The sequence below is a fragment of the Staurois parvus genome, unplaced genomic scaffold (assembly GCF_062004578.1).
Source record: "Staurois parvus isolate SC_StPar_1 unplaced genomic scaffold, SC_StPar_1.0 ptg000813l, whole genome shotgun sequence".
In the NCBI taxonomy this organism is placed as follows: domain Eukaryota; kingdom Metazoa; phylum Chordata; class Amphibia; order Anura; family Ranidae; genus Staurois; species Staurois parvus.
In genome coordinates, this window is record NW_028318609.1 from 1,403,187 (window position 1) to 1,418,538 (window position 15,352).

General features: G+C 42.7%; 1 protein-coding gene across 1 annotated transcript in view; it reads left to right on the forward strand.

The window, feature by feature from the left end:
- The first annotated feature begins 995 nt into the window (after positions 1-995).
- Positions 996-15,352, forward strand: part of PTGES3L (prostaglandin E synthase 3 like) — a 62,614-nt gene continuing 48,257 nt past the window's right edge. Inside the window, exon 1 of the mRNA XM_089654883.1 lies at positions 996-1,151. Coding sequence (XP_089511009.1) covers positions 1,147-1,151 — 5 coding nt within the window. The 5' untranslated portion in view covers positions 996-1,146. The remainder of the gene's footprint in view (positions 1,152-15,352) is intronic.

Sequence of the window (15,352 nt, forward strand, 5' to 3'; positions counted from 1 at the left end):
TGCGGTGTTGCTCTGGGGGTCCCTGCAGCACTTACCTTGTCCTTCGCTCCCGCGATGTGTCCCCTGCAGCGTCCCCGGCCATCTCCTCCGGCCGATGCCGGCATCCGGCTTCTGTGTTCCGGTCCCTGTGACGTCGGGACGTACGGGCGCCGGAACCGGTGGGAAATTTGAAATTTTTAAAAAATGTCATTTTTGCTGTCATTGCTGTTTCAATGCATTTCACATATATTTTGTCCCTACTGCTTTGTCCTGTGTCCTGCCTGCATTTTGAATGTTCTTTCTGCCTGGAAACTTAGAAAAGTCCATGGCGTCCAAAAAGCGTCCCTTTATGTCAAAAGCGGTTTTAGAACAGCGATAGTAAATCAGAACCACTTGCAGAATTGAGTGATAATGATTCGTGGGGAAATTCGTCATCAGACACTGAAAACGATTTTGCAACTTTGCTCAGCGATGTGCGAATTTGCCTCTGTATTTCAAATTTCAGTGTTTTTGGTTTGATTATATTATTGAATTAAATTTATTATTATTATATTATTATTTTTTATGATTATTTATTAAATTATAACTTATGATTTCGTGTTTCAAATTTTATCATATCCGGAATGTTTACTAGACTCTTGTTCGTACAGATTTCAGTGAGTTATTCCTAAAAATTACAGCCTACAATAAAAAACGACATATTTCCATCCAAAAAAATGGTACCGCTTTCAGCACAAAAAATCGGAAAGAATCATACCGCCAAGGAGGTTAATAACACTGGTAACGTTAGCTGTGTAAAGCCATGTTAAAAATGTGAGTTTTTTAGTGTTTTTAGCGTTTTTGCATTATCGTTTAGTAGCGTTTTGCTGCTTTTTTTGCGTTTGCGTTTCTTCCTCTGGAGGGCAAGTGGATAACCTTGTACAATCAAATTTCCATGACATCTTGGCGTGAAGAATACTCTAGAAAGAATTAGAGTCTTCCTAAACTAAACTGCTCTAATCATTCTGAAGGGGGAGGGTACAACACAGGACATAGAACAGCTGCTCCTAAAAATAGTTAGGGCTCTGAATGAACTTTAGATGTGCTAAGCGAACTGGACAGCCGTTCAGCTGCCTTTGTAGCTAAAGCAACTCTAGGAGCACATTGCCTGCATCTCACACATATGTCATGAGGTATGTTTATTTTATATAAATATTTTCATATTATACATTGCATTACCTTTTTGTTAATTTTTATATTTATGTATTAATAGATGGTTTTATGGAGAATAGGTAGAGGAAGAAGCATAAAGCTGCTGTTCATAGCAGCCATTCAAATAACATGCTTTGTTTAATGGGAAAATAACTCGGGGCTATTTTACAAACAAATTGAAAAAAGATGATTCAGATACCTACTGTGGGCAATCAAGTTTCATTTCTGAAATGCTGAAATATTCTAGATCACCAGGACTTTTTTCAGCGGGAACGCAGGGGGAATTCCGGCACGTCCAGCACTGAATGTTTGTCATGGCAAGGGGTGCTGGAGGGTCTATTGATGAAGACTGCTGGAAGATCTAATATCACTGGATGGGATCTATTTTTGAGTGGGTCTATTGTTTCTGGGGGGGGGTTGTTTTTGCTGGTGGGGAATCTAATGTTGCTGGGGGGGGGGGTCTGTAGTTGCTGGGGGTTCAATTGTTACTGGGAGAGAGATCTACTGTTGAAGGAGAGGAATATTGATGATGGTTGCTGGGAGATCTGTTGGTGCTGATGGGGGTCTACTGTTGGTGGGGTGATATCTTGTTGTGGAGGGGTCCATTGTTGTAGATGTGATCTATTGTTGTGGGGGATCAATAGTTGCTGAGTGCAAAATTCAGCACCCTTGATAATTTTCAAACCTAAGAATTGCATTAGACAGCAGAACTGAACTGACTGACTATAACAATTACAAACTCAATTTAAATCACAAATGTACTAGAACCGAATTAGCAAACGAATTTGAAAATTTAATTAATTTCCCCATGGACCCGAACTACTATCACATCATGTGACATCATCAGAAAGAAACAAATGCATTCACTTATTTCGGTACAACTTTTTCAGATTTGCTGACATTCATTATTATGTCCGTTTGGATATTTTTATATTTTGAATCTCTGAAAATCAAATTTTCATTTGAAATATGATTTGTAATGAAACGCACATTTAACACTTTCTTTAACCACTTGCCGTCCAGAGGATTTAACCCCCTTCCTGACCAGGCCATTTTTTGCGTTACTTTAACTGACAATTGCGCGGTCATGCAACGCTGCACCCAAATGAAATGTACGTTCTTTTTTCCCCCACAAATAGAGCTTTCTTTTGGTGATTTTTATTTTTTCTGCTATAAACAAAACAGACCAACAATTTTGAAGAAAACACCCTATATTTTGGACTTTTTGCTATTAAACATGTCCAGTAAAAGAAATGGAAAAAAAAACAAATTTCGTCAGAAATTTAGGCCAACATGTAATCTTCTACATGTCTTTGTTAAAAAAAAACTCCAATACGTGTAAATTAACTGGTTTACGTGAACGTTATAGCGTCTACAATTGGTGGTATATATACTGGAATTTTTTTTCTATAATAGTAATGGCGGCGATCAGCGACTTATAGCAGGACTGCAATGCGCATTCTGACACTGGGGGGGACTAACTGTCGCTGACATCCCCAGTGACACTAATACAGTGATCAGTGCTAAGCACTGACACTGTACTAGTGACACTTGGCAGGAACGGGTTAACATTTGGGGCGATCAAAGGGTTAATTGTGTGCTGTCTTACTGTGTGTGTGTTTTACTAGGGAAACATACTGCTGTGTATTTCTCTGCTGTGCAGAGAAATACACATCAGCATTTTACTGCTGGAAGGAGAGAGACGTGTGTTGCTTACACACAGGTCTCTCTCCTGTCAGTGATACTGGGCGATCCCTGGGTGCCAGCAGAAAATCTGAAGCTGGGACCTGGTGATCAACATTTGTAGCCGCAAATGGTGGCGCGGGTAGGGCAGCACACATGCGGGTGCCCCCTATCCGGAATTGCAAAATCACGATTTTGAGCAGCCCTGTCCCCCAAGTAGTGTATTTAGATTTTGTGCTGCCCTAGGCAACACAAAAATTTAGCGCCCCTCCTCCCCCAACTCCAATAAGAGAGCGAGAGAGTTCAATAAGTGTGTGTATGTATATATATGATTCTCTCTCTGTCCCTTTCTTTCTCTTCTCTCTCTCTTCCCTTTCTCTTTCTCCCCCCTCTCTCACCCCCCTCTTTCTTTCTCCCTCTATATCTCTCTTTCTCCCTCTATCTCTCCTTCTCTCCCTCTCCCTTCCCCCCTCTTTTTTCCCCTCTCTCTCCCCTTCCCCCCCTCTCTCCCCCTCTCTTTCTCCCCCGGCTCTCCTCCCCTCTCTCTCTTCCCTCTCCACCTCTCTCTCTCCTCCCTCTTTCTCCCTCTCTTCCTTCTCTCTCTCTCCTCCCTCCCTCTCTCCCTTCTCTCTCTTCCCTCCCTCTCTCTCCCTCTCTTCCTTCTCTCTCTCTCCCCTCCCTCTCACTCCATTTTTCTCAACACAGCTCACCTCTTCCAGGCTCTTTCCTCTCTGACACTTCTCCTCTCCCTACTCCAGACTGTCCCCTGGTCCTGGCTCGTCAGCTGCTGGAGGGAGAGGTACACGACCGTCTGCAACTGCCCTCCCCCACGCCCCACGCCCCACCACGTCAATCTTCCTGCTGTCCGCCGCTGTTCAAAAGGTCCCTTCTTCCGGGGGGGGGGGGGACGCTGCCGCCCCCCCTAAGAATTGCCGCCCTAGGCAAATGCCTTGTTTACCTCGCAGTAGATACTCCCTGCTGCCGCCCTTTAGCAGTACTTCTGCTATAGGGCATTCGGGAAACTGTTATTTAAAGTGTATTTTCCAAAAAACTGTGCGTTTGAAAAACTACTGCACAGAGAAAAGTCGAAGTGTGACATAAAAATATGTGAGACTCACCATTTTATTTTTGCAGGGTCTCTAGAGAATAAATTATATATATACCTCTTAGATTGTAAGCTCCAAGGATCAGGCACTCCTAACCAGGGGCGGACTGACCATTTGGAAACTCCGGCACTGCCCGAGGGCCCGGGGTCAGTAGGGGGCCCCATGAGATGCCCCTGGTACCTTTTTCATAGGCTTCTTGGAGTTTGGGCAAGGACACAGGGGCCCCATGATCCCCTATTGCCGGGGGCCCCATGAGTTGTCAGTCCGCTCCTGCTCCTAACCCTCTTGTATTGAACTATATCGTTGCTGTATTGTCTCCCGTTATATTGTAAAGTGCTGAGCAAACAACGCTATATAAATCCCGTATAATAATAATATATATCACTTAATTTTTCCTTGCGCTCTGAGCAGAGAGCGGTGACTGTCAGTCACCACTGTCTGCCCTGCCTCCCCAGCGCTCACTGGATGGTTGGGCTGTGAAGGGAGCGGCTGGTTCTCTGTGGAGTGCTGACAGGCTGAGCCAGGTGCCAATACAGACATCTGAGTGGATTTTTCCCCATTCTGGACCAGCTGAGTGGCATCAGCTGACAACAGACTTTAGCCCGCTATCGGCTGAAAATGGCTTACAGGAATACAGAATGAACTGCACTTCTGTGATCCACAGGAGAAGTACAGCCAAACGAGCTTTGGCTGTACTTCTCCTTTAAGAGATTCTACTGTGTTCAATCAGTATACTGATAATGATTATTTGTAATGTGGCGTAGCACTACCCTCTCAAGGGCTGCTGGATTTGAATGGGTCCCCCCATGCTCTGCACAGCCAGGCAACATACATTTCCCACACTGAAGTCAGTAAACAGTCCTTGAGCTTGGTTTTGTGATTTTATTACAGGGTTAAACTTGGATAGGGTCTGGGGTATATGGGATGGCAGAGGAACTGTAGAACTTGAGGGTAACTCCTTAGCAACTATGTACAAATATGTGGATACCCCTGCTAAGGTAGTTGCCAGTTGATCCAACAACCCATTATTCCTGGCCATAGGGTGGGGATGGCATTCAGTTTATTTATAGTCCACACAGAACTTGATTGTCTGACCCCTTTTGGGGACAGGACTACTGGTGAAGCCAAGGGCCTGCTGCACTCCTGAATGACCCCTAACTGCAGCATTCCCTCAATCTCTTTTGCCCTGTCTATCTGCACCTACAGTAGAACCAGATGGGATGACTGTTTGAGAGGAGGATGCACCCTGAGGCCCACCTCTGAACTGCAAGGTGTGCCCCCACAGGACCAGACATAGGGGATGATTTACTAAAACCCGAAAGTGCAAAATCTGGCACACCTCTGCATAGAAACCAATCAGCTTCCAGTTTATTATGTCAAAGATTAATTGAACAAACTGATTGGCTGCTATGCACAGCTGCACTAGATTTTGCACTCTCCAGTTTTAGCAAATTAACCCCATAATGTACTACAAGCAGAAGCAACAGCTGGGGTACCTGGGTGGAAGAGAGGTGTGATTTGAGCTGAAAGTTTATGCCCACTTCATGAGTGTTGGCTAACACATCTACCAGGGAATTTAGCCCTTCTAATTTGGGCATACTGCAAACTGCCATGACGTGAGTGTGCATGTGTGTGAATCAAGCTAGGTCAGAAACCACTCAGTGTCACTTGAGCCATGACCATAATGATTTCCCAGTTGCCTACTAGGAAAATATTATGTGACACCTTCAATACATATCTCCTAGATTGTAAGCTCTAAGAAGCAGGGCCCTCAAATCCCTCTTGTATTGAACTGTATCGTTGGTGTATTGTCTCCCGTTATATTGTGAAGCGCTGAGCAAACTGTTGGTGCTATATATATCCTGTATAATAATAATAATAATATCTCCTAACTTGGCTGGACACAATGAGCAGCTGTTTAACTTTTTCTGCTTCTTCCTGCGGGTAGACATTTCAAGTTTAGCATCTCATTGAACCAGTTCCTTTTTTCAACAAGGAAGCTAAAATACGGACTGCTGAGCTCTGCAAAGCTGTGGTCAGTCAGCAGTGCTGGCTGAGAGGTGGCCTATAAGTACTAGCCTGTTGTCCTGTGGTGCTAAGGTGCAACTGAGGCTGGCTCCTCTGGGCCAGAGTAAGGAAATGGGCCATCAGTACCATTTCCCTGCTTTGCAACCAAAGACTACACCTCTGCCACCTTTGCAGGACTGTAAGTGACCTTCAATAATCTCAAGATGCAATCGTATTCAGCAGTTACCATCGCAACATCAGTTAAACATGTATTGGATACCTATACATGGACAGGGTCTCCTCTCCTGCCCTAGGAGATGGAGAACACTGTTATTTTACTCCACCCTCCTCCTCCTGTCTGTCCATCTGCATGTTGCCCAGATAGGTACCCAACATCTGTACACAGTACCTCTTTAGGTCCAGTTTGTGTATCCAGGGTGTTCTCAGCAGGCGTGTAAAGGGGCTTGTGATTGGCTCTGCGTTGTTGCCAAGAGTAGAAGTCCCTGCTCTGCTTCTTCTTGATAGAACACCCCACCTGCTTGAAGCCTTAAACTTCCACCATCTTGTGTCCATTCCTTTCTAAAAGCCTTCCCATGACATCCCTAGCCATTAGCCTTTATATTCCAAAGAAAGGAATGTCCACACAAAAGAAGTTTAATTGCTGCTTTTCTGGTGTTACATCTTCTGGTGAGGATGGCAATTACAGTCACATCACTTAGACATACTATCCAGTGTCACTTGACAGTACTTTGTCATTTGCATATAGTGGACAAACCGCAGCATTCACATGTGAAAGCAGCATACACACTTCTCCCGTTGACCATCTTTACAGTCTGTCCCCTTCCTAGGGGCATTAGTACTTACTCAGAGGGCTCTGGCCGGGCCTTGGGCTACCTGTGTCCAGCTGATGACCCTCTACTTGTCATTCCAGAGAAAGGAACACTGCTGCAGTACACGTCTCCTAGATCCTCCAGGGGGATAGACTCACTTCAGAGAATACTTGGCCTGGTCAGAAAGGCCTTTTGCAACCCACTCTACCCTCCGCCTCAATAAGAGACAGGATGACTGCAACTGGCTCTTCTGGGTGCAGAACTATCACTCCCTGTCCTCTGGGCCCCTGCACCAAGTGACTACATCTGTACAATGTGGGGTATCTTGATTGTTTCCCCCATCTGTACTAAGGCTCCTCCCAAGCTAGCTAATATATGAGCATGGAGCAGGGGCTTAAAATTGGGCATGGATAAAACGGGTGTGGGTAAATAGTCTCTGAGATTACTTAAATAGTGCCGAATGTGATTATGGTAAATAGGGAATGTACAGCGCGGAGCATATGACGGTGGGTAGTATGTGCAGGGTGAGGAGTGTGGAGTGTATGGTGGTGGGTAGTATGTGCAGGATGGTGTCAGTAAGGCAGTGGTGTCAGTAGTTCTTTATTTTTATTATTATTATTTTTTTACAATTTTGTGATTTTTTTACAGTTTAATGTTTTATTATTTTTTATCATTTTTTCAAAATGTTTTTGGGTGGCCAGTGGATGGTGTCAGTAAAGCAATGGAGTGGGTGTCAGAAGTTTTTTTTATTTTTTTTATTTAATTTTTTAATTATATTTTACATTTTATTTTTGTATTATTTTTTCACAATGATTTTGTGGGGGCAGTGGAAAGTATCAGTAGGGAGTGAACAGGGAGCACTAGTATATATTGGTCTATCATTAGATTGGGATGAATAAACAGAACCTGTACCCTCTTATATCACAATCCCTCTTACATCAGATGTCCCCACATGGGACCAACTACTACCATAGGCTGATGACACAAAACTAAACTTCTTTGGCTGCACTCATGAATGCTGTTGCTGGAGGACAAAATAGGAAAGAGGAAGAGAGGAGGGAGAGAGATTTGGGGAAGGAAGGGAATGGATGGAGGAAGGGAAGCAAGAGGGGAAGGGAAGGGAAGGAAGGAAGGAAGGGGATGGAGGAAGGAAGAAAGGAAGGGAAGGAAGGGGATGGAGGAAGGAAGAAAGGAAGAGAGGAAGGGAAGGAAGGGGATGGAGGTAGGAAGAGAAGGAAGGATGGGGATGGAGGAAGGAAGGAATAAATGAAGGAAGGGGAGGGAGGGAGGGAGGTAAGGAAGGAAAGGAGGGGATGGAGGAAATAATGAAGAGAGAGGATGGAGGAAGAAAGGAAGGAAAGGAGGAGAGGAAGGAAGGAAAGAAGGAAAGGGAGGGGATGGAGGAAGGAAGGAAGGAAGGAAGGAAGGAAGGGAGGGAGGGAAGGGAGGGAAAGATGGGAGGAAGAGAGAGATAGATTTGGGGGCAGGAAGGAAAGAAAGAGAGGAAGGAAGAAAGGGAAGGGAGTGGATGAAAGATGGAATGAAGGAGGGGGTGAGGATGGAAAAAAGGAAGGAAGGGGAGGGAGTGGATGGAGGAAGGGAAGGAAGGAAAGAAAAGGGAGGAGAGGAAGGAAGGAAAGAGAAAAGAAAGGAAGAAAAGGGAGGGAGGAGAGGAAGGAAGGAAAGGAGGGGATGGAGAAAGAAAGGAAGGAAAGAAGAAAGGAAGGAAGGAAAAGAGGGGAGGGAGGAAGGAAAGGAGGGGAGGGAGGAAAGAAGGAAGGAAGGAAAGGAAGGGAGGGAAGGAAGAAAGGGAGGGGATGGAGGAAGGAAGGGAAGGAAGAAAATCACTAGGAGGTAATCTGCCAATTCTGTGGCTGCTTGGCAGATTCTGGCTTCTGCTCTAACACAACCTGTCTGATAAAATACATGAATAGGTAGGCGCTATAACAATTGCATATAATAAATTATTAAAAAACATATGAATAATGCAGTGAACTCTCTACATCATCTTCCAGATGATGTTCCTATACAAAAAATAATATATGGTGAACATTGTAGTGACAGTCCCATGATGATATAGTCCCATAGACCGAAAATGTGCTCTTTCACCACGTGCAGGCAATAAGTGAATGGCTCACTCACCAGAAAAAATAGACCCCGGTTAAGGTGGTGAGATAGGCTTTGTTATCATTGAAATCAAGGATAGCTGTCCCCTGGTTGGATCTATTGGATCCTTTTCCCCTACTAGGAGACTAGGAGGTTTGATTTAGGAGATCCTGTTGTTGGTTGTCCACATCTATGATAACAAAGCCTATCTGATCACCTTAACTGTGGTCTATTTTTTCTGGTGAGCTATTCATTTATTGCCTGCACGTGATGAAGGAGCACATTTTCGGTCTAAGGGACTTTATCTTCATGGGACTGTCACTATAATGTTTACTATATATTGTTTTTTTGCATAGGAACATCATCTGGAAGATGATGTAGAGAGTTCACTGCATTATTCATATTTAGTTTTTTAATAATTTATTATATGCAATTGTTATAGCGCCTACCTATTCACGTATTTTATTGTTTAAGTGTATCACTTTTTAGGGGCAGCTGACAACTTTGTTGCCTGGTTTAATGCGGGCAACACATTTTATAGTTTCGTTATTTAGGTGCCACAATATTCTAAATATTCAAACAACCTGTCTAATGTTTGCAGGACAGATATATTGCGGATCCTCCAGTGACTCAAAGGAACTCTACTTTTACGGCTCCACTGCCAGGATGTGGTGTGTAGGTGATCTACCATATCTGAGTCTGCAGGTCACTTCTGCGGAGACCTAAATCTCTTACAGGACACTTCTTGTGTTAATTGATACTTCTTGATTATTGCATCCTTTATGACCTCATGATAGTTATCCTGCTTGATTGGCAATCCATGTAGATATCCAGCACTTTTGCCCTGGCGTCAGGTACCAGGCCCACTGTGTTTGTAGCAGATAGTACTGATGGCACATTTTTTCAAAGGATAGCAAATAAATATCAATGTCACTATCTTTTTTCCATTACCAAAAATTTGGTTGCCTGGAAAAAGATGCTTCATGTGCTCTAGGGAGCTTAGGTGCTGATGCTGTTGCTGCTGCTGGAGCTTGGCTAACTCCAGTTCATGTCAATGGTCAGCTTCCCTCTTTCTCAGCCACAGCTCTGTATTCCACAGCCTCTCTCTTAGCCCGGAGTTTGTGGCCTCTCTTTCAACCCGGTGCTGCAGCTAGGCCATAGGATCCAAACTCAATATCCATTGTTGTGTTTCCTGCATCTGAGGGGAGTCAGTGCTGTATATAGAGTCTGGTGCTGGCACATTCACGCTGTGGATTGGAGATTGCATTTGTTGGTGCCTCATTATCATCACAGATGGCACGAAGTACCCATATGGAAGAAAAATATATTTGAAATACTACAATTTTGATTATATTCAATATATTTCAATAAATATATATATACACTATATCTTGAAAAGCGTTTTTTATTACAAAATATATGAAAAATATTTTTAAAAATACATTTCAAATATACTGTATGTCTTTAAAAATACACATCTACATTTTTGGAATGTATTTACAAATATATGTAAACATATATCCTAGATTGTAAGCTCCAAGGAGCAAGGCCCTCCTATCCCTCTTGTATTGAACTGTATTGTTGCTGTATTGTCTCCCATTATATTGTAAAGCGCTGCGCTGTTGGCGCTATATAAATCCTGTATAACAATAATAATAATATATGTTAAAATGACTTTTTTATATGTTAAAAAAATCTGAAGAATATATTTAAAAAAAAAATAAATTTAAATATATTTTTTAAAATATATTCTTTAGATTTTTTTTAACATATAAAAAAGTCATTTTAACATATATTTTTACATATATTTGTAAATGCATTCCAAAAATGTAGATTTCTATTTTTAAAGACGTACAATATATTTGAAAATGTATTGTTAAAAATATTTTTCATATATTTTGTAATAAAAACGCATTTTAACATACAGTGTGTATATATATATATGTACAAAACATTTTTATTGAAATATATTGAATATGGCCAAAATTGTAGTATTTCAAATATTTGTCAATGTATTTTGGACGAATATTTTAAAAATGTAAAAATTTATTTCAAATATATTTTTCTTCCATGTGGGCATCCCTGACATTTCCTTGGATACTTAGCACCCTCTAGTGGCCAAATGCTGTATTTTCCTTGGAATAAATGAAAAGCATTCAACTAGCAGGAGTGCACATGAACTTTTACTGAATAAATTGCTATGCAATATTTTTAAAACTACATATGCCTGAGTGCTATTTATATTTGTCTTCTTGCTGTGCATAATTTAACCTGAAAGAGAACTGGCCTTGGACCATACCTCCCAACTTTTGAGATGGGAAAGAGGGACACCTACTAGCAAAGGTAGGCATAGGACACACACCTCTGCCACACCCCCTTAACCACTTGCTGACCACAGATAGCCGAATGACGGCTTCACTGTGGCCGGCCAGTTCTGGGAGGGCGTCATATGACATCCTCCCAGAACGCGTCCTCCCGTGCACCTGGCAATCTCTGTGATTGCTGTGTCCTATGGACACAGCTGATCACGTGATGTGGTAAAAGGCCAATCACAGTGGCCTTTTACCACATGATCAGCCGTGTCCAATGACACAGCAGATCATCGGTAAATGCAGTTGCCGCTTTTCGGCTGCACTTTCCTCACACTGTCACAGTATGAGGAAAGTACTGCCGATAACCGGCAATTGTCAGAGGAGGGATCGGCACTGATGATCAGTGCCCAGCAGTGACACCCACCAGTGCCCAGCAGTGCCACTCACCTGTGCCTGTCAGTGCCACCCAACTGTGCCCATCAGTGCCACCCACCTGTGCCCAGCAGTGCCGCCCATCAGTGCCTGTCAGTACCACCCAACTGTGCCCATCAGTGCCACCCACCTGTGCCCAGCAATGCCACCCATCAGTGCCCAGCAGTGCCGCCAGTCAGTGCCCAGCAGTGCCGCCAGTCAGTGCCACCCATCAGTGCCGCCAGTCAGTGCTCATCAGTGCTGCTTATCAATGCCCAGCATTGTTGTATATCAGTGCCAGCTCATCAGTGCCACCTATCAGTGCCCATCAGTGCTGCCTATCAGTGCCCATCATTGTTGCATATCAGTGCCGCCCATCAGTGCTGCCCAGCAGTGCCACCCATCAGTGCCCATCAGTGCCACCAGTCAGTGGCACCCATCAGTGCCGCCAGTCAGGGCTCATCAGTACCACTTATCAGTGCCCATCATTGTTGCATATCAGTGCCAGCTCATCATTGCCGCCTATCAGTGCCCATCATTGTTGCCTATCAGTGCCAACTCATCAGTGCTGCCTATCAGTGCCCATCAGTGCTGCCTATCAGTGCAGCCTCATGAATGTACATCAGTGAAGAAGAAAAATTACCTGTTTGCAAAATTTTATAATAGAAACAATGACAAAAATTTTTCTAATTTTTGTTCCTTTTTAGTTTATAGCGCAAAAAATAAAACACCCAGCGGCGAGTACATACCACTAAAAGAAAGCTCTATTTATGTGAAAAAAAATGATAAAAATTTCATACGGGTACAATTTTGCATGACTGCGCAATTGTTACTCAAAGTGCGACAACACTGAAAGATGAAAATTGGCCTGGGCAGGAAGGGGGTATAAGTGCCTGGTAGGCAAGGGATTACAGGAGCATTCTACAAAAAGAATATTATTTAAACCCACAAGTGCTTTTTTTTTTACCCCTACTTTTTTTGTTTTGGCTTTTGAAATTTACAAATTCAGCAATTTAGAATTTGGATGAAAGGTTTAGCACTGTGAAATACTTTTCAAAAGTTAAATAGTGCATTTTATATACAACTATACAGATCAGACCAAAATGAGGGACAAATGAAGAAGAAAAAAATCAGGGACAGCCCTTTGAAATCAGGGACAATTCGGAGCTATGTTGGACCATGGAGGAGGACACATGGGACAGGGCTGGAAATGGTGAGTACTACTTAGCAAGGAGTTTTTTTAATGCAGAAGCAAAATAAACAAACCACTAGTCGCTAAATCCCACAGTCAACATGGGGTAAACAAGGCAAAAAGAAGCGGGGGTTGGTCCCACAGCTGCTCCAATGACCATTAGGAGTATGATGTGATATTGATAAGACCAAGAAAACCAGAGTGTTCATGGTGAAAGCCAGAGTGATGATGCAATGACATACACAACCAACAGTCAATATGTCCGATTCCAATGTTTTAACAGATCGATAAAATCATAATTGCCATATTCCAAGAGTTCCATGTGGTAGTATGGCACAAATGGAAAGACTACTACCACATGGAACTCTTGGAATATCGCGAATATGGTTTTATCGATCTATTAAAACATTGGAATCAGACATATCGAATGATGGTTGTGTATGTCATCATCACTCTGGCTTTCACTACGAGCTCTCTGTTTTAATTAGTCTTATCAATATCACATCATACTCCTAATGGTCATCGAAGCAGCTGTGGGACCATGGAACCAGCCTCCCCCCTTCTTTTTGCCTTGTTTACCCCATGTTGGTTGTGGGATTTAGCGCCTAGTGGTTTGTTTATTTTACTTCTACATAAAAAACCTCTTGCCAAGTAGAACTCACCATTTCCAGCCCTGTCCCATGCATCCTCCTCCATGGTCCAACATAGCTCCGAACTGTCCCCGATTTCGAGGGACTGTCTCTGATTTTTTTTTCTTCTTCAAAAAATCACAAAATCACAGCCCAAATAGTGCAAATATAAATATCCAAAATTCCAATATATAAAACAATATCCTCCACAATTATTATAATAGTCACAAATATAAAGTCACTCAATAAATTCAAAGAAAAAAATCTTCATGTTGATAAACTTCCAAAGTGACTCCTGAGACCAATAAGAACCTCAAAAAAACGAAAAACTCACATAGTGCATTATCCTTAGTAACTTGAATATAATTAACTAAATAAACCAATGTGATACACTCGCAAAAAATAAAAAACACAACTGATCACTATTAGTGAAAAAGTGAATACTGTGTAAAACGTGACAGTGAAACAGTTTGGTGAAAAATCAATGCAAGAGCAAAACCGTGAAGAAAACTGTGTCCACTTCTATAGTGTACAGATTAAATATCCTTACCAAATAAATAAACCACAGGGCTTGTAATCATCTAGGCAGGATGATGTCATACAATATGCTCCACCAAAGAGATCCTCACAGCCACATAGATGTACTCCTCTTTTAAACACCAGTCTCCACGCTCCAAACGATGCCCACCATATATAAAATGAATTATAGTGTAAATTCATATACCATCAATTAACTGACAGCCAGACCTCTGGAGATCCTCTGATATCCTTCTCATGTGTTTTAGAGGAAAACTGCCAGGATCCAAAATGGCCGCTCGGTCACTTCCAGTTCAGCTGTGCATCTGATGTCACTTCCCTTGATGCATTTCGTCATTGGACTTATTCATAAGGGATATAAACTTATTTTGGGTGGTATGACAACCAGCTCCTGTCAGTCCAGGGATGGAGTTTACCTGCCACCTGGATTGTGACTGTCAGGAATGGACTTGCCAATGGTGGTGGGACTCACCTGCCTTGTGGGCTTCAGTACCAGGGCTGGCCAGCGGGTGCTCTCAGCAACCAGAAGCTCACTCCTGCAATCAGCCATCACCTGAGGCTGATTGCAGGAGGTGTATTTAAGGAATGGCCAGACCTGCAGTCAGTGCCTTGGTGTTTGTTTCCCATGTGCCCTGTTTCCTGTATCCTGTCTCCTGCCTGCTCGACTCTCCTGCTTGACTCTGACTCTGATAGAACTCCGCCTGCACTGACCTCGGCTATTCCTGACCATTCTTCTGCCTTCTGCCTGCTCCCATTGTACCTTTCTGCCTGATTGTTCCTGACCCGGCCTGCCTGACCACTCCACCTCTCCATCCCTGACTGCACCTGTACCTATTAGTTTAAGGTTTGTTTTGTTTTGCACTGTGTTTGTTTATTTTGTGCAGCTCATAATAAATATTATTATTATTTAATCATTTCTGACGCCTGCTGTTTCCCTGTGTCAGTCCACACATCTCTGGTCATACCTGGATCCCTGACAGTGACGTTTCATAAGATAAACTAGTGGCAGCGATTAGACTTATGCAGGCCATGCATGGATCGAATTCCGAACAAATTTTCTTTAGAAAATCAGAAATTTTGTGCCACCATTGTTTTAAAAATTTGACCAACAAAGCCTTCAATTTCTCCTCATGTTGCTAAAGAAAATTATTTTCGTGGCCAAGAATTTTCTTTTCTTTCCAGGTCACAGCTTTATATTTCTTGCACGATTCTCCCATCATTGCTTCGAATTTAGTTTGTTTTTCAAAATATTCCAACATGCCTGATCACTCAAATTCGATGGTCACATGAAAATCAGCCATTTCTGTGACCCACTAATGGTGCGAAATTTGAACGAAAATTCTTAGAAAAGATTTTCAAAAGAAAATTC